The sequence below is a fragment of the Aotus nancymaae genome, unplaced genomic scaffold (assembly GCF_030222135.1).
Source record: "Aotus nancymaae isolate 86718 unplaced genomic scaffold, 86718_ANA_hifiasm-v0.15.2.pri h1tg000010l, whole genome shotgun sequence".
Lineage (NCBI taxonomy): Eukaryota > Metazoa > Chordata > Mammalia > Primates > Aotidae > Aotus > Aotus nancymaae.
Genome location: NW_026988421.1, coordinates 26287441 through 26314434, shown reverse-complemented (window position 1 = coordinate 26314434; position 26994 = coordinate 26287441). Strand labels below are relative to the sequence as shown.

Genomic DNA, 26994 nt, shown 5'->3' with positions numbered 1-26994 from the left:
CTGTCCCCAGCTCTGCCCTGGGAGCCTCACAGATTTCCTAAAGTTGAAAACAAACGCTGTGACCATTTCAACTGCTTGCAAGATTTAATTCTTCCTTTAATATAAATAAGGCAGCACGAAATACCAAGAGTCCCACTGCTTTCTGCTTTAGAAGCAGCTTTGGTACAGAAAAGATTCCTGTTTCCCCACCGAGTTCTGTTGTCTCTGTATAAACAAGAAGCCAGAAGGTATTTTTTCCGTGAACTTTCTCCTGGAAGCAAAGGAGAAGCTGTGGGAGATCCAGGCATGGTTTTGGCTTTTGGAGGCTGTTTTCCGGTTATTGGGGTCTCTTCAAAGCAAAACGGGATCAGGATGAAGAGGGGGAAAGGCATGGGCCATAAATAAATAAGGAAATTTGCCCCGATTCTGCAGATATATCTGATGGAATGAGGAAGGTCAGGCTGTGAGGGGTTGGGGGTAGCTCCGGGCTGCTATTAGGGACACACTTGAGCTGGTTCCTTTCCTGGTGTGCCCCGCAGCTGGGTCTAGGGAGAGGCAGGCCCAAGTGCATGTTCAGTCTAACTCCAGCTCACACTGGAAGGCTTCCTACAGGTTTGGTTTTCCCTGATCACAGCTGAGCTGCTCCACCAGGAATTCACCCTGGTGGGCAGAGTCCCTCTTCCCGAGCTTTCTGAGGTTGGTTGAGAGCACTCCTGGGGACTGGGGAAGGATTGTCTTCCTTCAGTTTATGGGGAAACTGGGCACCCCGTCAAGTTGGTTATGCTCTCTGGAAGGCATGGCCGGCTTAAACCCTGGAGGGAGAGCACAGGTACATTCTCGACTCCCTGGCCCTCTGCAAGGGTAACTGAAGCAATGGTGAAATAGGTAATCTCAAAGGGCCAGTGAAGCCACCAGGTGGAGAAGAGGCTTCCTGATCCACCTGAACCAGACCTGGAGATGGAGCCCAGCTCCAACCACAGAGCCTCTGCCAGGCTCTTTGGGTCTGGGTCATCTGTGTGGTCAGGAATGCCCACACAGGAGGGGTGGGTTCTTTGCAGTGAGGGAGCCCCGCTGGAGTGAGGAACTAGGGGCTCAGAGGCTGCAGACTGGAGCTGGGTTTCCACAGTAGCTCCTGCTTCCATCACACCCTGCCCTAGGATTGGGACCCTGAGGACAACCCAGGGTTATGACATCCTGGCTCCTGATCTCTGCAACTTTCTCTGAACTGAGCCAGGCTGCAAGCCAGACCCCACCACACGAGTAGCATGCTTGAGCACCTCACAGAAGGAGTCCACTCTCTTACAGTAGAGACTTCACTGCAGGACGCAGGGCCAGAAGACATAGAGAGGTTTGACCCTGCACACACCCTCTGGGAGCACCACGGCCTCGGGCGCCTTGCGGATGCCAATGAAGAAATGACAGAGCTTCTTTTCCAGCTGTCCTTTGTCCAAGTCACCCTGTGTGTCTCCTTCTCCAGGTGAGCTTCCACCTTCAGCATCTGTCCTCTCCCTACCACACTGATAGTCAGAGACCAGCTTTGGAGAGAATCAAGAGAGGTGTGGGGCCGCTGAGCTGGCACCCAGCATGGCAAATGACACCCACCATGCTCAGGACCCAGTACGTCGGGGAAGGGACAGCAGAAGGGGGTGCACCTGAGAGAGCAGTATAGCTAAAAAAGTGGCTGTGTTTCCCTACGCCACCAAGTACCCATTTCCATGTGACAGAGATGTTAGTCACTTGGGACCCGAATCTGCACAAGGTCTTTTCTCCAAATAGTATAAAAAAGTGGCAACCATGGTGGGACCGCTGTTGTGCAGGTTGTGGAGCAAAGATGGACATTTCCACATCTGTCCCTGTTAGTGCTTTGGCTGCAGACGGTCAGGCCAAGGGTTGGGAATAGCGGTGCTGGGTCTTAACACGGTTCTCCGTCAGCCTTCTCATGGATGCTCTGCTGATATTCACGTACAGACTGGATCTGGGATGCAAAAAGAAATACACCCAATCCAACATCTGCATTATTTCCAACTCAGGGTCCACTGCATGTTCTGCCACCATCTTGGCCATTCATGATGATCCAGAAGTAAACTGCAGGGGATCAGTCCCTAAACCCAAATGACAGCTTTACCAACAGATCCCAATGGTACCAGCTTCCTGTTGAAATTCTGTTTCCTCTGCACTGTAGGGCCTCGCTTCCTGGCAGGCTGAGCACGGCTCCCAAGAAAGCCCGGCTTGTCCCCAGGACAGGGCTGGCAGATGCCACCAGGAGTGTGACTGTGAGGAATGGCCTCGTCCTAGCTTCCAGGGTCCCACATACTCTACAGGACGTTAGCTTTTTGGGGCAGGCTGACATGGTCCGAGGGGACATGGAGGGAATACTCACTAACGAGCGCTGGGGCATTCTTGAGCATCTCATAGAAGGAGTCCAGTGTCTTACGGTAGAGACTTCGCTGCAGGACAAAGGGCCGGAAGAGGTTGAGGGGCTCCGCCCTGAGCACGGCCTCCGGGAGGCCCATGGCCTCAGGCACCTTGCGGTTGCCGATGAAAAAGTGGTGGAGCTTCTTCTCCAGCAAGCTCTTCTCCAGGAAGCAGAGCAACTCATGCAGACGAGCGTCCAGCTGCCCCGCCTTCCAGTCGGTGGCCCGCCGGCGGAGCAGGAGGTGCAGCAGGGCGGTCTTCAGGTGGTAGCTGCTGAGCCCGCTGGGGCCGGTCAGGCGGCTCTGCTTGGAGAGCAGGAAGGAGGCGATCTGCAGGCAGCTAAGGTGGCAGGCACCTTCGGGCAGCGCCTTCAGTGTCGTCCTGAGGAAGCGGCGCTCGTAGACAGCAAAGGACAGGAGCCAGTCTGTGCTGAAGCCCGGGGTGCCCTCGGATGGCTCACTGGGAAGGTGGGAGACAAAGTACAGGTCCGAGTCATCACACTGGATCACAGGAGTCAGGTTGAAGGGCATGAACTTCCCTGAGCGGAACCTGATCTTCAGGGAGCCCGGGCTGTCCAGCTGGCCAAAGGCCAGGTCAAACTCGTACTTGTGGGCGATGCCGTGCCAGGCTCTGGTGAGGGCCGTCTGGAACCACTTCATGACCTGCATCGTGTCCAGGTACATGGAATCCACGGCACACAGCAGGTTCTCCATGTCGCCGCAGGGGGGCACCGTGCTGTTCCTGCCATGCAGGAGACACAGCATATCTTCCCCGAGCTTGGTCTTGCCGCAGATGCAGCTCAGTGTGTCCCCGTCGGCATGGACCACCTTGATCTGGCCATAGCCCTGGCGATCCAGGGGCACTGAGCGACTGGAGCACCAGAGCTCTGGGTGGAAGCGGTAGGGCTCGGGGGGTGTGAAGGGCACAAAAAGATGGCACAGAAGCGGCCTGTCCACCTGCCAGTTCTCGTACATGCTGTCCACGCCAATAAAGTCCTCCACCTCCATGTCGGTGTCGCGATTGCAGAGGCTCCTCAGGGCTTCCAGCAAGTCATCCACGAAGCCTTCCAGGAACTCCCGGGTACGGGCAGCATCGGCTGTGGCCCCCCGGATGCAGTGCTCATAAAAGTGGCCAAGTGTGGCCTTGTTGGGCAGGGTGAGGCCCTGCAAGGGGGCGCCCCCCAGCCCAGGCAGCTCATCCTCCTCACCGCCCAGGCACTCAGGGGAGGGCCCCTCCTGGTGGTCCTGCCGCCACACCTCGATCATCAGGAAGAGGATCATGCAGAGGGTGCTCCAGAGGTCCCAGGCCGCACGTGTCTCATTCTGCTGCCTGCCCTCCTCTGCCACCTGCTTCAGCGCCTCCTTCTCAGCTGCCAGCCGTGCCACCTCCTCCTCCAGGCGTAGCTGCTCCAGCTGCAGCTTCTCCTGGTGTGCCTGCATCTTGCGGATGATCTCCTCCTCATTCTCAGGGACCGTGGCGTTCTCCCGCGGGAACAGCAGTGGGTGGTTGATGATGGCCGTCACCACCACCAGACACACGCGGAAGAGCCCCATGGCCATGGTTGGAGCTTTCCTGGGAACAGAGAGAGACTGATGGTCACACCGAGCTTCCCTCAATGCCACCTCATCCCTGGACCCCGCACCAACCTCAGCCCCTTGGGGCTGGTGAAGGTCTTAGTTCTCCCACCCAACCCATCGAGGCTCACTGCAGCTGCCTCAGGAGCTTCAGTCTAGCCACGGAAGAGCCCCAAAGGCCTACCCTGGGGTGGGCATCTGTTTCTGTCCTACCCAGACATTTCTGGATGGCAGCAGCCACCCCACTGTCCCTGGGAACCAACCCTTTTCTCCTACCAGTCCTTATGGCCAAGGCGAGGATACACCCACCTCCAAGCTCCTGGGTGGGCTCAAAACCCAGGCCCAAGACAATCAGACATTCTGCCCCCCAGCTACAGCCACAGCAATTGGTTCTGGGATGAGCATTTGATCCAATTTGGGCCAATGAGAGACAGATGTAGGGTGTGTTGGGCCCAATGGGGAGAAAAACTCATCTTGTTGCTAGTTTGGTTGCTAGGTTGCCAAGGGACCAGGATTACACCTGCAGTGGGCTCTCAGGAAGGGAGCCCACCTGAGAAAGACACCAACACAGAGGAAAGCAGAAACCCCCTCCCCGTACTCAGCTCTGCTTGAAGGGATTGCTGTCTTCAAGCAGACAGGTGGGTGAGCTCTTTTGTCATACAAGTCAATAAAAAAACCCTTTTTAAGTCAGTTTGAGTGGCCTTTCCACCACTTGAAATCAAAATAGTCCTGAATAAAACATCCCCTTCTCTCCCAAGTGAATGCCATCTTCCTGCAATACAGTAAAGCCTAGTGGTTAAGGGAGAAAGGGCTACGTTCCAAGCCAGCACTGTCAACTGAATAGCTGTGTGACCCTGGGCAAGTTAACACACCTCTCTGAGCCCTGGTTTCCTTGCTGCACAAGAGGAAAGCAATAGTACCCCAAAGGGTCACGGTATTGATAGATGCAATGATCCCTGCAAACTGTATGGCCCAGTGACCAGGGCACAGCACATACTCACCAAACAGTAACTGTTTCTGAAGTAGATTTGAGCCCTTATCCTCCTCTTCTGTAAATGTCTCCTTCCGATTTGGCAGACCTTACCTCAAATTCAGACACACTCTCCTGGCTTTTGTCCTTCCCCAGGACAAGCTTGGAGATGACCAGAGAGCAAAGAGTCACTGCCTTCTTGCCATGAGGCATCTGAACTTTAAATCTGAATTCTTTTTTTTTTTTTTTTTTTTTTTTGAGACGGAGTGTCGCTCTTGTTACCCAGGCTGGAGCGCAATGGCGCGATCTCGGCTCACCGCAATCTCTGCCTCCTGGGTTCAGGCAATTCTCCTACCTCAGCCTCCTGAGTAGCTGGGATTACAGGCACGCGCCACCGTGCCCAGCTAATTTTTTGTATTAGTAGAGACGGGGTTTCACCATGTTGACCAAGATGGTCTCGATCGCTTGACCTCGTGATCCACCCGCCTCGGCCTCCCAAAGTGCTGGGATTACAGGCTTGAGCCACCGCGCCCGGCCTCAAATCTGAATTCTTAATTGTGAAGGGAGGCACTCTGTTCCCCTATGTTAAGTGGATTTTTAAGCCTCAGGTGAGTTTTGGGGAAAGGCTAATCCCTACCATCTTTGCAATTCAAAGCATGATCCAAGGACCAGCAGCTGCGGTATCTCCTGGGAGCTTGTTAGAAATGCAGAATCTCAGCCCCACCCACACTTTCTGAATTGGAATCCGCATTTTAATATCATCCACATAAAAATCTGAGAAGCACTGTCTTGGCCACTGCAAGCCTTACTTACATCCTCTCTTCTCCTCAGCAGGAACCCTGGGACTTAACAATCTGCTATTTGCACACTGCAACTACCCGCTCTCTGCTTGGGACCTCCGCGATGGGAGCAAATGGGCCAGATGCAAATCAGCTGAGGTCCTGAGATAGTTGAGAGCACAGGGCTCCTCCTTCCACCCCCTGGTGTGCGCCGATACTGGCTGATAGGAGCTGCTGTGTCGGCCTGAGCCCCATTCCCTTTGGCTTGAGCCCCTGACCTGGAATTTGCACAATGAAATTCTTGTCCTAATGGTGCCTAGGAACAGGGGTTTGTCCCCAGGTAAAGATACCTCTGCAGGTAGTCCCTGGAAAGACGCAGGATGGAGATGGCCTGAGTTGGCTGCTGGTCTTGCCTAGACAAAGCTTGCTGCTCAGATGTGACTCAGACAGTTCCACCCCGTACACAGCTGGACAGGTCTGCAGGACCCTAAAGGGTTGGGGAGTGGAGAAGGTCCATCCTCCACCCTGAGGATTCTCAGCGTGGGCCTCAGAGGTGAGCTCTGAAGCGTTTCCACGGGAGGAGGAAAGCGGGGACAGGAGAAAGTGGAGGAAGTCACACTGCAAGGTGGGTGGGGTAAGGGAAAAGTGCAGGGGGCAGCAAGCCAGCTTTCCTTCCCCAAGCCAGGGAGCAGCTTGCTGGATAATAGCAGAAACAGGTCAGCCTGGTTTCTACATTAGAGAAACATCAATGGAAAGTTTTGCCAGGGAGGGTCCAACACATAACTAACTGTGAGGCTGGGTGATTAACATGGGTGAGAGCGTTAACATAAAGGTGTAGAGTACACAGCAGAATATCAGGCAGCAGCCAGTTAGGAGATATTTTGGGGGTTTCGAGGTTCTTCAAGGTGCCTGGATCACAGGCAGCTGCCTTTGGACACAATGGGCCTTGACCAGTCACAGTAATAGCCTGGGAACCACCTACCTAGGTTCCATGTCAACTTAGTGTAGGATGCCACAAAGAGGGGAGTGGGGCCATGGCCAAGCCCTGTGGCTGGGAACCCTCCCTATGTCTACGCCACACTTCACGATGCTACTTGCCACATCTTCATTCCTGCCAGAGGAAGAGCTGTAAGAGCTACTGATGCAGGCAAGGTTCAGAACTCCAAAGCTACCGAAGGGACCAACTCTGTGTGCAAGGGGAGAAGACGGCAGACTCGAGAAGAGACACTGGGTCAGAACCCAGCATATGCACCTACTGGAGGTGACTCCGGACAAGTCACTCTGCTTCTCAGAATCCCAGTTTCTTAGTCTGTAAAACGAGAATAATCACATCTGCTGTTGTAAAGCTTGAATAAGATAATGCATGTAAAGCACTCAGCAACATGCTTGCCCCTAAGCAAGTTTTCTTAGAAAAGAAACTGTGATGGGATGGAAATCCGCAGATGACCCTGCCTGCAGGAGTTCAGGATGGAGTGTGCCCAGACGCCCCTACAAGGAACTCTGGCAGGATGCAGGCAGCGCACAGTAGCACTAACAATTGTAGGGTTACAGACAAGGCTCAGCAGAAGCACCAGGGAAACAGGGCACCTGTGCGGGAAGGACTGCAAGGAAAGGGGGCCTGGGCTGTAGACCCAGCAGACCTGGGCTCTAATCTTGAGTGACTGTGTGGGTGGATGGCGCAGCTTCTGCGCTCCCACACTTTCCCTGTGAGAAGGAGTTAATAACACTCCCTCCTTCACAGGGATGTTGGGAAGGGCAGGTGAGATCATACACCTTGGGTGCTTAGCACTGGGCAGGCTCCTCCTCCTCAGCATCAGCGGGCTTCTGCTTTCTCACTTGCCCAGCACAGCAGCCCTGCCCAAGCCCCAGGCGCGAGGAGTAAACACACGCTGGAAAGTGCTCTGAAAGCACAAGCCGTTCCGCTGCTATTGCTCTTCCTTGGCACATCCCAGAGTCCGCCCTGGCCCCCAGCAAAGGGGAGAAGCCTTTGGAGCCTCGGATCCTCCTGCAGGTCAGGGGTTCCCTCTGACTCACTTTCTCATGTAAACCATCTCCTCACTTCTCAGCTTACTGCTTCCCTGGATCCGATCTCAGCTGTCATTTGGCTCCTTGTTAAACCCTGCACAGGCTGGCTCAGTCTGCAGCATCCTATGGGATAGGACAGGGATGGACAGGCCCAGGCAGAGAACAGGGCTGTGGCTGCTCAGGGCCCACTAGATGGGGCTCAGTTTGAAGCTTTTGCTACTTCCCCCTCCCAGACCAAGTCATAGGGGACACTGCCCTGGGGGCCCCAGGGGTCAGAAGAATCTCCTGCAGGCCAAGGGGATTTCAAAATAAACCTTACAAACTAGTTCAGGTCAAGACGGGAAGGAGGGGGTCAACAAACCCCATTATATCCTCCTTCCTTTGGAATTCAGGCACAACTGACCAACATTAACATGAAAACAGAGATCTTAAGAGTGACCAAACAGACCCTCTAGTAATAAGATCCCAAATTCCAGTCCACTATAGCATCACATGACAGATAGCACGCCCTGAAAGAAATCAAGTATTTTACCCCAAAATATATCTCTTTGACATATTTTGAAACGGGCCTGAAAAGCTGTTTCTTATCAGGAAAATCTATATTATGTACAGAATTTCCTTCCCTTTCCAGGTCTCTTCCTGATCCAGGAGAGATTAACTAAGAGTCTGGCAGCTTTATAGATCTAACAGGCATTTACCATCTTCTCTCTCTGAAGCCCAGTTCCTGGAACTTCATCTACATAGTAAGAACTGTGGTCTCCATAACCCCTTATCCCAGACACTCCTTTCTACTGATTCCAGGTCTTCAGATAATAATGTAACTCTTTCAACCAGTTGCCAGTCAGAAAATCCTTGAATCCACCTATGACCAGGAAGCCACTCTTTGCCCTCACTTCAAGCTGTCCCACCTTTCCAGACCAAACTAACATATACCTTACACATGCATTGATGGACGTCTGCCTGTAACTTCTGTTTTTTTTTTTTTTTTTTTTTAAGACTAAGTCTCACTCTGTTGCCCAGGCTGGAGTGCAGTGGCGTGATCTTGATCTCAGCTTACTGCAACCTCTGCCTCCCAGGTTCAAGCAATTCTCACGCCTCAGCCTCCTGAGTAGCTGGGACTACAGGTATGCCCCACCATGCCCTGCTAATTGTTGTATTACCAGTAGAGGCCGGTTTTCCCCAAGCTGGCCAGGCTGGTCTCGAACTCCTGACATCAAGTGATCTGCCTGCCTCGGCCTCCCAAAGAACTGGGATTACAGGCGTGAGCGCCTGGCCGGCCTGTAACTTCTGCCCCCCTAAAACGTATAACATCCAGCTGTAACCCAACTGCCTGGGGCACATGTTTTTAGGATCTCTTGAGACTGTGCCTCAGGCCTTGGTCACTCAGATGGGTTCTGAATAAATCCCTTCAAATATTTTATAGAGTTGACTTGTCCACAAAAGGGAGGGAAGCAGGGCATTCTGACATTCTGAGACAGGATGGGTTGTGAGGAGCCTTTCCCGAACCATGGATATGTGTATATGTGTGGATGTACTTGCACACACACGCACACGCCTCCTCAAAGAGTCCCCTACTCCCAATTCAAGGATGTCTACCTCTGCTTTGCCCAAAGTTCTTACCTCTACCAGGCTCTCCCATACCTGTGGTCTGAGACATCAGCCAGTAGGTTTGGCTTTGAGAATAAACCTGGGTCACTTGGCAGGCTTTTTTCTGTCTACTTGCCAGGAAGCCGGCAGGAAGCCTGCTGAATTCCTTTCCACCTCTGCCTTTGTCCAGAGAGGGGCGGTCCATGCTGTTCACAGCTAAACTTAGCCTGACAGCGCTGGGGTCACGGGGCAACAGGGACTGAGGGAAGGCGGAAGCTTCTGGGTGGCCCGGACAGAGGGCTGCAGGTGGCTGGCCAGAAGCCAAGACTCTGGGGGAAATCCAAGATGGCTTCTTTCCTTCACTGGGGTCCCTCACTCCTGGGTCCCCCAGAGCCTGCAGCACTCCCCACCATAGCTTAATCCAATAAACACCACAAAGCATTGTCCAATAGCCATAGCTCCCATTTCTCAAGCCCTCACTAGGATGTGCTGGGCACTGCACACACTGACCACTGTAACCTTCTAAGAGGTGGGTGCCATCCCTGTTGCAGATGGGTTAATCAAAAGCCCAAGAGACTAAGTCATTTTCTAGCCACAGGACTAGAAAAGCCATAGCTGGGCTGAGATTCAAGCTCATTCTGTCTTTGCCAGCAAAGCTCATGTTTTTCCACTGTGTTACATGTACGGAGCACATACTGAGCTCGAGGAACATGCTACATGCTTCAGGGCCTGTGATGATGAGTATGGCCTGACCCCAGGTAGCAAAAGCATTACAATCCACGTGGGAAGGTAGACAGCCACTACATACGGGGTCCCCAGACACAATGAGGTGTGGGGCATGAAAGGCACACGAACTGTAGGCTGCAAAAACGCAGAGGAGGGAGGGAGTTTCCTTCCCGTTCTCTGAGGGCCTCTCCTTGTCTGGAGCTTCCCTGCCCTCACCTGTTGGGGAGATGTTGGTGTGTAACCCCTTGGCTCCACCCTCACGTCCTCCTCTCCTTCCAGACAGAATTCCTTCCACCAACCAGGAACAGTAGGAGCCTGTGTCCGGCCCCACAACCTGTTCATCACACCGCTTTTGCCCACTGCCCATCTACTCCCACCGAGGGTTGGCTGACCATAGCCTTAAGCAGCAGGGGTGCCCAGGACCCATTTCTTGGTCGCCTGATATTCCCTCTGGGACAGTGGTTCTCAACATGCTTAGCAGCAACAGTGCCACCTAGGAACTTGTTAGAAATGCAAATTTTCACAGGCAACCTCAGACCTGCTGATCAGAAATTCCAGGGCTGGGGCCCAGCATCTGTGTCTTAACAAGCCCTCTAGGTCATTCTAATGCCCACTCATGTCTGAGAACCACTCCTTCCCAAACCAGGTGTCCTCTGGGTAGGTGGGTGGGGCTTCTGCAGGGTCACAGCAGCCCACATCCTGGAAATTGCCAAGGGCCTGCCCAGCACCCAGCCTGACAGATGCAATTAGCTCTGCTAATTGCAACAGCAAAAGCAGCCCTGGGCCCGGCATCACCTTCAGAGCCAAAATGAGCAGCTGATAGGTTTCCTTTATGAAATAGAATAAAGGACTGGCTGATGGCAGGGGAGGGCACTGTTAGCCCAGGCCCTCGGGGTGACTTGGGTCCCTTTCACTGTCTGGGTTCTGGGTCCTCCAGAAAGAAGGAGCCAAGGGAGACCCAAACCGCCATGAGTCTGGGCTGAACCCCTACTGTATCCTGGCCGCGTGCCGGAGTTTCTCAGTCCCAGCTTCTGAGGTACGCAGTTGTTGGGGGGAAATCAAGCCAAAAATGAAAGAAAGTCAGAATGTAGAGTTGAATTTAGGTTTCTTCATTTTACAGATGTAGAAACCGAGGCGCAAAGAGGAGACATGCTAGACCTGGAGGGTGGGCGGGGCGGAAGAGGCAGGCGGGGCGTCATCCCGCGGACCCTCCCAGGGAGCACCTGGCACCGATTCCAGCACAGAACAGGGGAGGGGTGGGGAAAGGTGAAGATGTTTTCATGACCAGCCATTTAGGAAGCAGGTGCCCGATTCCAGGCAGGATGCTAAGTACTCCACATGGTTTTGTCATTCAGTTGTCACCACCTCATTTAGGTAGTCACATTAAACCTCTCTTACAGATGAAGAGACTGATGTTCTGGGGAGGCCACTGGGAGGAGTCCTGAGTCTGCAGTGCATGACTGAATGTGAGCAGCACCTAGGCTGAGTATGCCCCTCCCTCTGCTCTCCTATCCCTCAAGGGACTGATGGAAGACTAAGTGAGTCTCGCCTCTTCCCCTGCCTGGGGGCACCTCGGCAGCATCACTGTCAGTGGTAACCACCAAAATTATCCACGTTCGCTGTCCCCTGAGCTTCCCAGGCCTTGCAGAAACAGGATTATGAGAAAGGCAAGCAGAGATTGAGTTTGAGTCTTCATTTTAGAGTTTGGAACCCATGGGCACACAGTCTGAGCTGCTGTGAAACTCCCCTTCCCTGGCTCAGCCTACTCATCTCCCCCCTCGATTCCATGCTTCTCTCTAGCAGGGCTCACGCCCCACACTGGAGTGACACCAGCTTCCCATAGCACAAGGCCAGCTGTCAGGGCCCCTTCTCCAGGAGCCTGCCCCTGGACCTGGCCTATCTCACCCTTCCCAGAACTCCTGCAGGTCAGGCCATCTTCCTGCTCGTTACTGTGTCATTCCCCAGTCCCTGCCTTCCTACCTACAGTTCCAGCATGGTCAAGAAGCTGAATGTTCTCCTGTAGCCCCGGGGGTACCATGCACGGGGATGGGCACACTGCAGGCTCCCAACATGTAACTGGGAGTTGACTTATTGCACATTGGGAGGAGGTGGCTGGAGGCAGATAGAGCTGTGGGGGTGACGTGTCTCCATCAACTCCTTCCTTGTTGCCTAACTCAGGACAGAGGACACAGCACAAATGGCTCAGTAACGCTGGCTCTGAATGAATCACTGCTCAGCCTGACTGGCTCCCATCCTCCCAGGACAGTGGGAGAGGAGAAGGGCTCTGCCCCAGCAAGTGCAAAGCCGCATTGCTGCTCCCACCAGGTCATGTCTGGCTGGGTCCCTCTTTACTTGCACCCCAAATGGGGACAGGAGAGGGAATATGGGGGGAGGGCGGTTGAGCAGACTGATGCTGGAGGCTGGGCTCTGGAAGAGGAGGGAGGGACAGGCAAAGAAAGGAAGTGAGAAAAGAGGAAGGAAGAGGACCAACAAAAAATCATTGAGAAAGTAGGTGCAAAGGGTGTGGCTCTGGGTGCCCAGCACTTCCTCTTCTCTGCATCCCTGCAGCCCGACCCCGTCCAGTCACCTGGCCCCCTCCCACTGGGCAGAACCATCATGTTGGCCTCCACCAGCCCACCTTCCCTGGACCTGCCACCCTGTGGCCATGGGCTCCTTCCCTTCCTTTCTTCCAGCCACCCGTCTCGAGGCCACGGGTTTTAAAATCAAGTGTCTGGGAGGGCCAGCCCGCAGGAAAAGTGGAGAGCTGAAGGGAGGGGACACTGGTCAACTGGATGGCACATGTTTCATCTGAAGGGGTGAATCCCCACATCACGCATTCTGTGCACCTGGAATGGCAAGATCTTTTTTTTCCCCAAGAAAAGCTGCTAATCTGGATTTTATCAAAATCCCCCCATTTTTAAATGTTGGCTGCTATTTCAACAAAATTCTTTAAAAACCATGTGAGCAATGCTGGGTGCCATGGCTCACACCTGTAATCCCAGCACTTTCAGGGGCTGAGGCAGATGGATCACCTGAGCTCAGAAGTTTGAGACCAGCCTGAGCAACATGGTGAAACCCCGTCTCTATCAAAAATATAAACAAGTAGCTGGGCATGATGGCACATGCCTGTGGTCCCAGCTACTCAGGAGGCTTAGGTGGGAGGATCGCTAGAGCCTGGGAGGCTGAGGTCTCAGTGAGCTGAAATGGTACCACTGCACTCCAACTTGGGTGACACAGTGAGATCCCATCTCAAAAATAAAGTAAAATAGATTAGTGGCCACCCAGAGCCTGTGGGCTCTGGTCTGCAACCCCTGTGAAGCGTTCCTCAAAGTTACCCCTAACCCAGGACTCTCCTTCCTCCTACCCCATCAACAACTACTCAGCAAACCCACTATTTCCTCTGAGTCCGTGATTCCCTGAAATACTGGCTCCACCTTTCTCCCCAAACGTAGGCCCGACTCTGCCCCAGTGCTTCCTGGTCAGCCCCAGCAGCCATACTCGGAATAATCCTAACCAGCACTTATGAGGGCTGACTCCGTGCCAGGCCTGGTAGGGGCTTAGTGTAAATACCAGGGCAGATTTTCTTCCTTCCCCAAGGCCTCTGCAAGGACTAGAAGAGAAAGAGGCCTTGTTGGGGTTGGCATCTGGTGACTTTTTTGAGTCCCTCCCTCTTCTAAGAGTGGGCCTTGAGGATGCTTAATGCTTTGGGTGGGTGGGAATGGGCACCCCGAGTCCAGCCAGCATGTCCACATGTGGACAGCAGAAGCTCACCTGAGCAAAAAGGCCTGATGTTGTGGCACTTAGGAGCGCTTGGTATTATAGTAAGGCCTGTGGGCTCAGGAGCCACAACTTTGCCTCCCTAACCCACGGGAGGGCCCAGATTGACTGAGTGGGATGCTGGGCTCAGAAGCACACGGGGTCAGTCTGGACCCTGGTGAGGTGGAGCAGCAGGACAGGGAGTGGAGAGGGGAGAGCTCCATCCCAGTGCCTGCTTGAGGCAGCCCTACCACTGAGCAGGTGGGGAAGTACACATGGGGCAGGAGCTGCCTTTTGGCTCCAGCGAGCCTCCGTTGTGTGCACGTGGACACGCTGGCTGGACTCACAGGAGGTGCTGCTCACACTCGTCCAAACATTAAGTGCTCTCAGGGCCCACTCTCGGAAGAGGGAGCGGTTTCAAAAAGTCACCAGGATGCCAACCCTGTCCTCAGGACTGGGTCATGCAGTGGCCTGCCAGCCAGCAGAGGCACAGGAAGGACAGAGGGCTGGACTCTGCCGACTCTGGGTGGGCAAGCCACATCCTTCCTGTTCCCGCTCTTCCGAGGGCTGGTGGACGTCCCTTGGTGAACAGACGGAGAAGGCAGGGAAGCCGTCCTCTCCCAGGAAGTACAGAGTGTCCCTCCGTCCAGCCGCTCTGCCTGCCTTCCCCAGCAGGACGTCACAGAAATCACAGCATCCTGGCACAGACAGACAGACCAAGGCCTGATGTCTATGGCTGTGGAGAGGACAGTAAGGAGGAGACGACGACGAGTAAAACTGTGGTGGAGGCAAGGATGCGGCTCCCTGCAACCCTGAGCTCCGGCCCACACCTCCTTTTCCCCCACCCATTCCCTCCAGGGCATTTCAGATCCATTCAGCTGTGTGGGTTGAATGGCAGCCCTCAAAATATCCCTCCTCCTGCTAATCCCCAACCACTATGATTGTGACCTAATTTGGGAAAAGGGTCTTTGCAGATGAGATTACTTTAAGGATCTTAAGATGAGATCATCCTGGATTACCTGAGAGGGCCTGAAATCCAACAAGTATCCTTACGAAGTGACAGAAATGAGAGACAGGAGAGGTGAGGGGAGACGGAGGCTGGGGTGGGAGTGACGCTGCCACAGGTGAGGGTCATCTAAGCCAATAGGAGCTGGAAGAGGCAAAGAGGGACTCTCCTCTACAGTACCCAGAGGGAGTGTGGCCCTGATACCTTGATCCTGACCTCTAAAACTGGGAGAAGAAATCCCGGTGTGTGGCAACTTGCTCTGGCTACTCCAAGAGACTACTGCAGTCTCCAAGCACGATGCACCCTCCTCTCTCCCAGCCAGCTCCCCTCGCTGCCCTTCCTCTTTGTTGGGGTATGTCTAGTCTCCCCAGCCACCTCTGACCTGGCCTTTGCTCTGCACCAAAGCCTAGGGATTCCATGTGAAATGGAATGTCTCTTACATGCTGGCCAGTGTAGGCCTTTGGGGTCAGCTCATCTGAGCTCTCTCTAACACTTGACAACCCCTAGTTAACTCCCCAACACTGCACATCTCCCCTCCCCATTTCAATAGGGTCTGGTTTCCATGGGACACACGTCAGCGCTGTAAGAATGATGTTCGAGCCTGGCCCAACCAGCCTCAGAGGACTCCTTGGTTCCCTCTCTGCCTGGCCCAGCCACTTCAGATCATCTTCTGTCCCCTAAATACCTCCTGCACCCCCTACCCCAACACCATTAATGGAAACATCCATGCTTCACCTTTCTGCTGGCCAAAACCCTACCCAACTGACCTCATAGCAAGCCCATCTCAGAAACCACTTCCAAGGAGCCTGTCTGGATCCTAAGGCAAATCTCTCTTTCTTCTAAGGGATAGAAGAACAGGGAAGGGAGAGGGACATAGGAATTAGGTCCCACTGAGTGCAGCCAGGCACCTTGTGTAGTTCAGGTGGCTCTGCAGATGTACCCGGCACACCCAACCCAGGCTAGTCTCGTGTGTCTCTATCCTTAAGTCATCCTATTTAACCCTCCCAGCAACCCCAGGGGTGGGGATCATCAGCTCTTGGGGATCATCAGTTCTTGGCAGGAGGCACTGAGAAGTGGAGCAACATGCCTAAGGTCACACAACAGCCTGGCTCCAGGCCCCGTGTCACCCTGGTGTGCCCTGCAGCTGCCTCTGTCCTTGTCCTGCCCTATCACCTTCCTCATTGTGAGCTTCTCGAGGGCAAAGGTGGGATCCTGTTTATCTTTACATTCCCCAGAGCAACTGGCATAGATCTGTACTCGGTGCCAAGGACACACACTATCCTGGGGGCTCACAGCTCACACCACGCACTGGAGGCACTGCTTTCACAAGAAAGTACCCCACAAATACCCACCACTCGCAGGAAGGATGCATCTCCCACAGTCAGCCTGTGTGTGGGGTCTCCCTCAGCCACCAGGCTCCCACCTCTGATTCCTCGGCCTGAATCACAGTTCCAGCAATGCCGCCCTCGCCACTTCCCGTTGTCTTCCATTGGCTTGGTCTGGGCTCACATTCCTCAGAATTTCCCCTAGCCCTGTGGCTGCCTCTTACCCACAAGCCCACAAGCCTGCTGGTTTGGAGAGAACATGAATAACCACCTCGGGGACACGCCAGAGTTCCCAAGCCTCGTCCCCTTCCTCTCTCTTCACCCCCTGCTCTACACACCCCCTGCCTTCAGGCAGAGCTGCAAACATTCAGGCAAAACCACACTTTCTCAATGGGGCAGGGAGGGGAGGCTGCACACCCAGACACAGGCTCTGGCACAACAGCAGACACACTGACTCAATGGGAAGGGGAAGGGGCTGGAACAGAAGCCGGGAGCAAACACAAAGGAAAACAAGGAGGGAACAAAGCCCTCCCTTGGCCACTCCCCGCCCCCTCCCACTTTCCCCCTTTCACTGAGGAACTGGGATGGGTGGAATTAAATAAAGGGCCAGCACCCAGCAGCCAGCTTCTTTTTGATCCCTGGATGGGAACAAAGAAAGCCCAGCTTAGAAAGACACCCTGCCTCTAGGAGATCGGGGAGGATGAACCCTCCAGGCCTTCTCATGGCCTCGGACAGGCCAGATGCCCACCGCAGCCTCCCCACCCCACTGATCTCTTACCCACGTCCTGGCTTCCAGAGATTCTGCGCCCCACACAGAGAAAGAAATCCCAGACTGTGCCTCTACCCAGGTCCCCTGCGGCTTAGGCGGTACCTGACACAATGCCTGGGCCCCAGCTGGGCTGGGGAGAGCGGGGAGAGGAAGGGAAGTGCATACACACACACACACACACACACACACGCACATGCACACACTCTGCCTGCAAAGATCTAAAAACCCCTTTCATCTCAATAAAGGGGAACAGTTACAGACACAAAGACAAAGCTGTAAAAAAATTAAGAGCGTCTTTGCTTGCGCTCTGCTGCAGGGATCTGGGCTGAACAATAGAGCCAGGCCTCTGCCAGCCCTCCCACACCAGTTAGTCAGAGCAAACCAGTCCTCCTCTCCGGAGAGCAGAGGGCCCACATGGTAAGGCTAGGAACAGTTAGCAAAATTGCTCCCAGAAGTACCTGTGCCTACTCGGAGTCATACTCCCTATGAATTGCACAAACCAACCCTACAGCGACATCGTCTTCTAGCCACAGGGACAGCGCAATAAGGTGTGATGCGGGTGCTCCACCAAGGCTGTGCTGGCATCCAGTAGGTGCCCAAATAATGCCTGCCGAATGCATGGACCCATGACCCACATGTGTGTCAGACCGAGGTGTGCAGCAAGCAGCCACTGCTAGTGTCAAGTTCACACGGGCTCATTCCCACTCCTAAGGTCACTGAGAAAGAAACAGCTCATAGCTCATCAGCTGAGAAGAGCTTAACAGTTTGCAGAGGCTTAGAGAACCACAGCTAAGCAGTCAAACTCTGGAATCAGATGTCCTGGGTTTGAATCTTGGCTCTACCGCTTGCTATGGCAATAGTGTCCAATTTATGGCATTGTGCACCATCTCACAGTCCCTCAGCAGAGCTTGGCAAATGATACCGCTGTCCGCACTGGTACTGGTGCCATGGTCAGGTCTCCCTTTTGATTTGTTAAATCGTCATGGTTGCAATGTTAATGGGTCCTCTGGGAAGAACATCCCTGCAGCTCCTCCAGAAGCCTGGAGAGTATGACTAAGTTGCTTCCTCCACCTCCTTGTCTTCTTCTCAAGGCCCCAGGGGCTGACACAGAGGAAGGTCAGCAGCACCCTTCCTCGCTCCCTCCAATCTGGCATTATTGACACTGACAACTCTTCCGTTAGGTTCTGCGTACCCAACATCGGAAGAGGATAGGTGCTATAATGAATGCCCGCTGAATACATGAATGGAGTTAGGATTGGGAAAAGAACCTCACTGCCTTTACTCCCAGGAGCAGGAATATGAAATTCCTGGAGTGAAGTGGGAAGCTCTACCTCCCAGGAAGAAAGAATGTAGAAGTTCTTCATTCTTCCCTGGGAGTACCCTGCAGTCAGAAAAGCAAAGCACTAACAGTATAAGTGCCTTGAGAAATGTAAGCAAAATCCCTTCCAGATGTAGTCCTGGAGACAGAGATGGTTGCAGCCCCTTTTGGTCTGCTGGCCTTCATCTAACTGCAGGCGGACTCACTGCCAATATTTAGAAAATGGCCCAGGAATGAACCCCGACTCATTTATCTGACCCTCAGCTGCCTTGCCTTGGACACCTCCCTTCCTGTTCAAGCTTCTTGCAGAAATGGACGATAAACAGAGGATTACAGGGTAAGAGAAGGATCAGAGAAGTAATTCTTCTTTCAGGAGAAAAACAGGACAAGCCTCAGGGCCCTGACACACCATGGGAGGGTTTAATAAATTACAACTATTGCATCCCATTTATTGTGCAATAATGCTTTACATGTATCATTCTCACATCAAACCTTGGAGGCAGGCACTTATCTCCATTTTACAGATAAGGAAACTGAGACATACAGGTGAGGCCGCCCAACATCCTAGAGCCAGCATTTCAATCCAAACCTATCTGACTTTCAAGCCTATGATATTCCCATGAAGCCATAAGCTATGCTGCTCGGTGACCTGGTATCTGTGCAACATTAGACATGTGCCTACTGACTTTCCTCCCCGGACTGTTTAGGCAAGGGTAGGTGACAATTTAGATGAAATGTGGGCATAAAGCAGGGAGTTAGACCTAATGAACGCATGAGATTCCTTCTACCAAGATTTTGTGTGTGGCTTGGGCTATTTGAGATAAAAGGAATGGAAAGCCTTCTCTGCAAAGAAGGGAGTGAGGGCTTCTTGACACTGGCAGGTAGGTATGTACTGGGGTGAAACGTGAGGAAGCGGCATGGGTATATTAGGGACATTTTAAGGCGGCACACAGGGGTGGGACCCAGGCAGCCCCTGCTCTCCTGCCCTCCGGCCCAGGCATGCTGCACTCCTGCCTTCTTGGGAACTTTGGAACAAAGCCTCAGCAAACAAAGGACTCCTTCATAAACTTCAGGCGGGTCCCCTGACTGCTGCTAAGAGGCTATTGAAGCCGGCTCCCATGAGAACAATATGTTATGAGCACAGTTTTGCACCAGTGGGCAGGGCCAAAATGATGACACCTCCCTGCTGCTTTGATATAGGAGGAGGAGTGAGGGTGAGGAGGACTCCTGCATCAGCTCAGGGAAATGGCCTGGAAGGGAGAGAAAGCAGTAGCAGCCCAGGACAGCTTCCAAGCTGAGCCCCTCTTCCCGGGCAGTGAGCGTCCCACTGTGTTATGCACCTGCAAGTGAGTCATTTGATAGCTGTGGGCCTTTGTATTTTTCCTAGGGACTTCCGTCAGAGGACTGCAGAGTGATCCGAATATTATCAGGAACTGCCTGTTGCTGTGCCCATTAAACAGAAAAGAAAACTGAGTGCTGGAAGGGAAAGCCTTTCCTTCCTTTCATCCTCATATAGCCCAGGCTACACTCACAGCATCTCTTGGCAGAAGGAGTCCCCGAAATTCATTAGGTCTGCTAATATCAGAGTGAATCACAGCAGGAAGGGACCAGAAGGTTCAGGCCTGGAGCTGGTGGTCTGCTCGCTGTCTTCTCAGTTTTGATACTTAAACTTTGTGGGATTCTTTATACCATCTGATGTTTTCTGGGCTATGGTGTCCAGGCAGATGCCTGAGGTGGCAGAAAGAGTCTAAGGCCCTGAGAGAGAGCAAATCTAGGTTTGAATCTTGTCTCTGTTGTTTTCCGTTTGGGGCAAGTCACTCTGAGTCTTTCACCTGTAAAACTAGGATAATACTCACCTTGAAGGGTTGTTGTGGGGATGATAAATAAATATGTGTAAACCCCTAGAAAGAAGCTTTGCTTAGTAAATAAAGCCACTACTTTTTTTTTTAACAAGGCCATTCTACTTATATGAATAATGTAATATCCATAATGATGGACTTGGGACCATATTTGCAAATAGAATCGTAATCTGCAAATGGTCATCTCAGCTAATGACACTCTAATTTTCATTTATGAACCTGAAAAAGCTAGGTACATACAAGAATTAGGTCAATGACTGTAGCCAGTGATACGCTGGACATCAGAAAAGCACCTGAAGTTATGCCTAGTTGCACAAAACAAAAACTTGAATCAGCTGCCTTCAAGTGGAAGGACAAGGCGATTCCTGAAACCTCTATAGAGAGACCTACTGTATCATCTTGCTTTTCACCTTTCTTCAGGACAGGGAGTCCTCCCTCTCCTGCCTCTTTTGTCTCCTGTGCGGATGTGTGGCAGCCCTTGCTCAGGAGGAGCAGCAGGCATCACCTGATAAGATGTGGCAGAAACCACAGGTCACCAAGTTAAGGGCATCGGAACTGCTGAGTGACCTGAGCCTTGTAAACAGTGCCATCCCAGGTGGGACGAGGTGGACATCCATGGCTGCCCCCTCTGACTCCCCTCGCAAATTAGCAAGTGTATCTCAAGCACATCCAGCTGAAAGTATTCCATGAATTTAGTTTAACTCATCTAGAATTTCCCAGGGAATGCTAGAGCTGAGTGAAGTGAACTGCGAGACTGGATTCCCATCTCCAGCTGGTCCTGCTTCTTGGGGCAGTGGATTCCATACTCTTTTCCTCTCCATGTGCATTTCATCATAAGGCTGCCTGAAGCCACCGAATCCCTGGCACAGGGCCGAGCATAACATAGATGCATGATGACTGCTCCATCAATGAAGCCCCCGTAGTAAATATGTGAGCCTCCTATTTCTCACTCTCTTTTGTGGGGAGGCTGAAGAATAGAAAGCCACTTTTCTGAGGGTCCCAACACTGCTCCGGCCTGCCCTTCCCCTAACCCTTCTTACAGATCCAGGCTGCAGGAGGCCCTGTAAGGAGTCCCACTCAGAGAAACAAAGGAGATTGCAGCTATCAGCACTGGGTTCTCTGACCCATGGCCTAAAGACCCACCACCAACCGACACAGCCCAGATCCGAGACCACAGTGCCTCCCTCTCTTCACCTTCCCCCTACCTGGGCACATCCTCTCCCCAGCCTCTGAGAAACACACCTGTGAATGTGACACCTTCTATGTCCCTTCCCTTCAACATGCGTCTTACTCTTGAGGCCACTTTTTCACCTCCCTGTCTGCCTTAGGGTGGAGGTGTTGCCCTGAGCAACAGTGATGTCACCTGCCGGGTGCTTCCATTCCACTGATGTCACGGGGTGGGCCTAATGGATAGAGGAGAAGGTGCTCTCTGTGGGAAACCGTCACAGATCCTAAACTGTTGAGGAGGAGTCTACAGGCCTTTTGGGCACTCCCAAATGACCCCTTTCCTCTCCCAGAAGAGCTCTTCACCCTTCCTTCCTCTCTGGATGCCTGTTACAGCTCATGCCTCAAATCTGACTTTCCCTCTGCCAGAGTCGGTCAAAAGATCAGGACAAGCAGCTCCAAACAAACCACTGGAAAGAGCACTGAGAATAGATGTCCTCCCCATCTAGGACAGTCTGGGTCCCTACAGACTTGTGTCCAGTGACCTGATGGGGAATAAGTCGGCAGAGAATGCAGACCCTGGATTAACTCTGCTGTCCTGAAGAGTGCAGATTTCCAGTCTGCACCAGCCACTGTGCTCAGTGCCTTCTGTGTGTTGTCTGGCTCAACCCTCCCCACAGCCCTGAGGATCATCCTCATTTTACTGATGATGTTACCGGGGCTTGAAGAATCAAGGCACCTGCCGAACTACTGAGAACGCCCAACCACTGAGTGGTGGAGCCAGGACTCAGCTCAAGTCTGCCCCACTTCAAAGCCCATGCACTCACACCTCCTTGGCTCTGGACACCTGGAGATGTGGCTCACTAAAGATGGGCCATGAAGGGCCTGAACAAAGACCAGAAAGAGCCCTTTAAATCCAAAGAGGCCAGTTGGGCAGGGCAGGTGGCCTGAGGCAGCTAAGGAAGGCACTGCTTTAGGGGTGCTTCACCCCCTGGCCTACACAGGGGATGCAATCAGTGGCCAGCCTTGGGCTGGCCTCCATGCTGATTAGGGATCATGTGTCTTTGCTCTATGCTTGACTTTCTATTGATTCATCCAGGTTACCTGATCATTCTCTTGATTTGCATATAGCATTTACTTTCGTGGCCTGGCCCTACAACCCTGAGATTGTACGGTAGTTACTGAACTTACGCAAATGCAAATCTTTTGTTTTTTTTGAGACAGAGTCTCGCTTTGTCGCCAGGTGCCAGGCTGGAGTGCAGTGACGCAATCTCGGCTCACTGCAACCTCCGCCTCCCAGGTTCAAGCAATTCTCCTGCCTCAGCTTCCCGAGTAGCTGGGACTACAGGTGCATGCCACCATGCCCAGCTAATTTTTGTATTTTTAGTAGAGACAAGGTTTCACTATGTTGGCCAGGATGGTCTCGATCTCTTGACCTCATGATCCGCCCGCCTCGGCCTCCCAGAGTGCTGGGATCACAGGCATGAGCCACCGCGCCAGACCTGCAAATGCAAATCTGTCGCTGGGAGCTAATGCTTGCAAAGCATCAAACAAATAAGTAAATAAAATAAAAAATTACTATATTGTGAAAGAGGAAAGGGAGAAATGCTACCAGGATTTCTCAGGGAAATACTGCCCTTGAGGCACTGGCCAAGGAGATGCCCCCAGCCAGGCTGACCTGAGCATCCAGTCTACCTGGCAGGTATCTTTCTGCTGCTGAGGGGGCCACAGAGGCGCACTGTTGGACATCACTGGCCCCTACCCCATGCTCCTCCTGCATGGTTCTGACTCCAGCTTCGCTAAGCACAGCTTTGCTTTCCCATATGGCTTGTCTAGGATGCAGGGAAGAGATGACATCCAGTCTGTGAGATGTTTGCAAAGTCTCCTTGCAAATTAATAAACCAGCATTCTGACTCGTACACCCACTTCTGGGGGCTTTCTCGGGGTGAATCAGTAGCTTGAGTCCAAACCAATCTGAAAATTATGGAAATTGGGTTTTTGAGTGGGCACAGCTAAGAGCCATCCCCTGGGACAGGTGACATAATCCAGGTAAACGCCACCCTCTGAGCAATCTGCTGGGCACCAGCTGTCACCTCCAGGAGGCATCTTGACTTCCTCACTGATGAGAAGCCTCTTTTGTTTAAAGTGCTTATCGACAGCGCATAGTGAAATGCTTGGTTCCAGCTAATTAAGCTCAGCTGTATGGTGTGAACACTCAGTGATCATGTATATGGAGCTGTGAAATGGAGTTTCAGGAAGGGTTCCTGAACGAGCTTGGGAAGGGAATTTGTGGCTGAACAGGACTTCAACAAGGAAGCAAGAGACCACAGATGGGGATTAGGGGTTTGGAAGGTCAAGACAGATGTCTCATCTCCTTCCACTGGCTCTCTGCCTAGGTCAGGACCCTGCACACAGCCACCGCCATTTCCCTCTGAGCCATACCTAGGGGCACTTACTCATCACCCTCATGCTAGGCTCCAAACTGGATCTGCCACCTCACACCACCCAGAGAAAGGCAAGTCACTTGCTTCTTGGGCCAGGCTCCCCATCAGCCATCAGGGCCCGGCTTGCCTCTTTCTTTCCTCCTCTTCCTCCTGCCAGATGAATTTCCCCTCCTTCCTCCACCTGGGCTGAGAACAGGTATTTCCTCCTTTGACAAAGAAAGAAAAAGGCAACTGTTCTTCCCTCTTTCCCACGAGGGTCCCCAATTAAACTGGCTTTTTAAGCTTAAATTGCTTCTCGGTCTATGAATGCTCAGTGATTGAGACTCACCTTCCAGGTTTCTGAACACTTAACATCCCTGTGCCTCAGTTTCCTCATCTGTAAAATGGAGTTCACAGTAGCTCATAGGGCTACTGTGAGGATTAAATGAGTTGATACAGGCTAAGTGCTTTTGGAAAACGAAAAAAGCCTGGCGAATGTTAAGCCTTCAACAGTGGCTGTTTATCAGGGCTGCTGTGAATGACAGAACAAGCCGTGTACTGCTCAAGGGCACCTGGCTGAGGGGTGAGGACAAATCCAGCTCACATGCCATTTGCCCAGCTACATGGCTTGGCTATGTCCACTCAGGTAAGGCCAGTATTTCTAAGTGGCATCAAGTGGCATCCTCTTGCCATGACAGAGCACTTTATTCTAATTCATGCGAAGGACTGAATAGGCTAGCAGCAGCCCTGGAGGTTATCATGAACAGTTCTCAGCATCCTTGTGGTTCTGTACTCCTCCCCTCTCGTACACCCACTTCTGGGAGCTTTCTCAGGGTGAATCAGTAGCTCAAGTCCAAACCACTGTGAAAATTATGGAAACCGATTTCCATAAAATCCGATTTTTGAGTGGGCACAACTAAGAGCCATCGCCTGGGACAGGTGACATGATCCAGGTAAACACCACCCCTGGGTGCACCCAGGAAAACTGGATGAGAGGAGAGTCCAGGATGGCCTGGTGTCATCCATAATAAAGTCCTGCTTCTCAGCTCCCAGCACGTTTGGAGCGCCTGCTCCTCCCAAGTACATTCTCCATTAAGCCTCACAGGCTGCCCTGCCACCTCATCCCTACTGGGGCGGACTCTCAACTCCAAACTTGGGACCAGAGTCTTGGACTCTAAAGGCACCTTCTCCTGCTCTGTTATTTTTTTGTGGGGGGCGTGGTGCAGCGGGGTGTGGGGTAAGACGGGAGGTTAGAGACAGGGTCTCACTTTGTCACCCCGGATGGAGTACAGTGGCATGATCCTAGCTCCAAATGAATGATCCTAGCTCTAAGTCTCGAACTCCTGGGCTCAAGCAATCCTCCCAAGCAAGCCTCCCAAAGCTCTGGGAAGACAGGCATGAGCCACCCTGCCCAGCCTCTTTTCTGGCTTTGTCGATGGCCACCCCTCTCTGCTGACAGCTGTGAAAGAAAAATACAACCTCAGGACCCCAAACTCAGGATGCCAAAGGGAAAAGTTAAGCTTGGGAACTGAGTCATGCAAAAAACAAAACCAAAAACGAAACTGCATTCCATTTGTTCCCAAACAGCTATAATTTTACATGCTTACTTTACTTTATCTTATGTAAAATGTAGATCTCCTGAGCATGAGAAGAACGCACCCAGGGTGAGCAGAGAGTCAGTGTAACTACTTCACGGTTACCCACAAGTGGAGAAAATCCGAAGGCAGAATGGCCCGGAGCAGCAGCAACACACAGGGAATCGGCAAACAATGAAAGCCACTTAGGCAAGTGGGCTGGAGAGAGGACTCAAAAACACAGCCTTTTCTGTTTTCCTAAGAAGGGGGAAAGACGGTAATCTACTTTTCTGATACTCCATTTTCAGGGCTAACCTGGGCCTAAAACTGCCCCAACCACAGAAGAACTTTAGCTGGCAGTCAGACTCGGTTTATAAAAGGCAAGAGCCCTGGGTCATATCAAAAAAATTAAAAAAAGAACAAGAAAATAGACCGCGACCCCGATGTAGATCCAAAAGACCACAGTCCAGATTGCGACCAATATCTGGTACTCTACGAGCTGTGAAAGGGTGCCTTTCTCACACCAGCAGAGGGCAAAGGCAAAATGACGTCCCTGCCTGGTTCTGTAAAATACCTTACCTTCCTGGTCGGCGGCTTTTTTTTTTTTTTTTTTTTAAGAGAAAGAGCGTTTTGGATGGGGAGTCCGGCCCTGGAACTCCTTGAGTCTTCACCTGGAAGCCAGAATGGCGAAGTCACAGGGAGGGGGTTGAGGGTAGGGTGAGAGGTGAAGTGGCAGAGAGTTATTTGCAGCCCCATGAGAAAGTCTGCACAGTATGGGGTCTGGTCTACTAACAGACCCGAAAGAGGAAGCGGCGGGGACTTTATCCGGCCTGAAGCAGCCCCATAACTTCACTACCCTGAACCGAGAAAAAAACAACCTCACTCCTGTTCCTTTCTTACAGGAAAGGAGGGAAGGGGAGAGGGAAAAGGGGGCGGCAAATATGAGCAGGGCGACCGGCTTTTCTTTCTGCGGTAGCGCTCTGTTCTGATGTGAGAAGTAACGGATTGCGTGGGCGCTAGGAACAAAAACGTGGTCCCGCTTTGGGCCCCGAGGCTCCCCGCGCCTCAAGGAAGAGCCGCCCGCAGCCCCAACTGCAGCGAGCGCCCGGGACGCATCCCCGTGCGGCGGGAGCAGGACGCGTGAGCGCGAGGAGACAATGCGCCCACCTGGGCATGCGCGCTTTAAGAGGGTCTCCAAAGTCAGCCCCTACCCCGGGGCCGAGCAGGCGCCCCTGCTCCCAGCAGCCATCCCCGGCACAGCTCCTCCCAGCTCGCAGTCTCCACTGCGACCTTCTTCCTTCAGCACACTAGGCTGGCCCGGGACTTACGACTGGCCTGGGTCTCCGGTCCCTGGTCCCCGCCGCGGGAGGACCGCTCCAGCACAGGCTTTGCGCACGGGTCGGGGGCCGGGGCGCCGCTGCTTGCAGGCGGCTGCGGCGGAGCGTGCGGCCCGGCACTTAGAGGGGCGCGGGGGAAGATGCCCCAGCTGGCTCCCGCCTTCTGGCCTCCATCGGCTGGCTCTACAGGACTTCAGAGTTACTCATTTCCTGGATGTCACAAAAACTTTTTCCTCCTTATAAGAACAAAACACCCGCCTCCAATCGCGGCTGCGGAAGCTCCTTAAGGAGGACCGCGTGGGTTTCGGTGGTTGGGCCCAGGATCCGCCGGGAAGATCTGTCCAGTGAGCCCCCAGAAACTCCAGCGGCACGGCAGAACTGCAGAGTGGCTGGGAGAGACGGAATCAG

General features: G+C 53.0%; 2 protein-coding genes across 4 annotated transcripts in view; one reads left to right on the top strand and one right to left on the bottom strand.

Annotated features, from left to right (window-relative positions):
• Positions 1-65: 65 nt before the first annotated feature.
• ITPRIP (inositol 1,4,5-trisphosphate receptor interacting protein) lies at positions 66-26902 on the bottom strand. Of its 3 annotated transcripts, none has more exons than XM_012439505.3 (2): positions 26578-26902; positions 66-3966 (listed from the first exon to the last, which is right to left on the bottom strand). In XM_012439505.3, the coding sequence occupies exon 2, from the start codon at positions 3951-3953 to the stop codon at positions 2295-2297; it is 1659 nt and encodes a 552-aa protein (XP_012294928.2). In that variant the 5' UTR covers positions 3954-3966; positions 26578-26902; the 3' UTR covers positions 66-2294. The 3 variants fall into 3 exon arrangements, with proteins under 3 accessions (XP_012294928.2, XP_012294929.2, XP_012294930.2); XM_012439506.3 differs by lacking the exon at positions 26578-26902 and adding an exon at positions 16921-26233; XM_012439507.2 differs by lacking the exon at positions 26578-26902 and adding an exon at positions 4970-4990.
• CFAP58 (cilia and flagella associated protein 58) overlaps positions 26853-26994 on the top strand; it is a 124351-nt gene continuing 124209 nt past the window's right edge. The window contains exon 1 of the mRNA XM_064373894.1: positions 26853-26994. The gene's annotated coding sequence lies outside the window, so the exon portion shown is untranslated.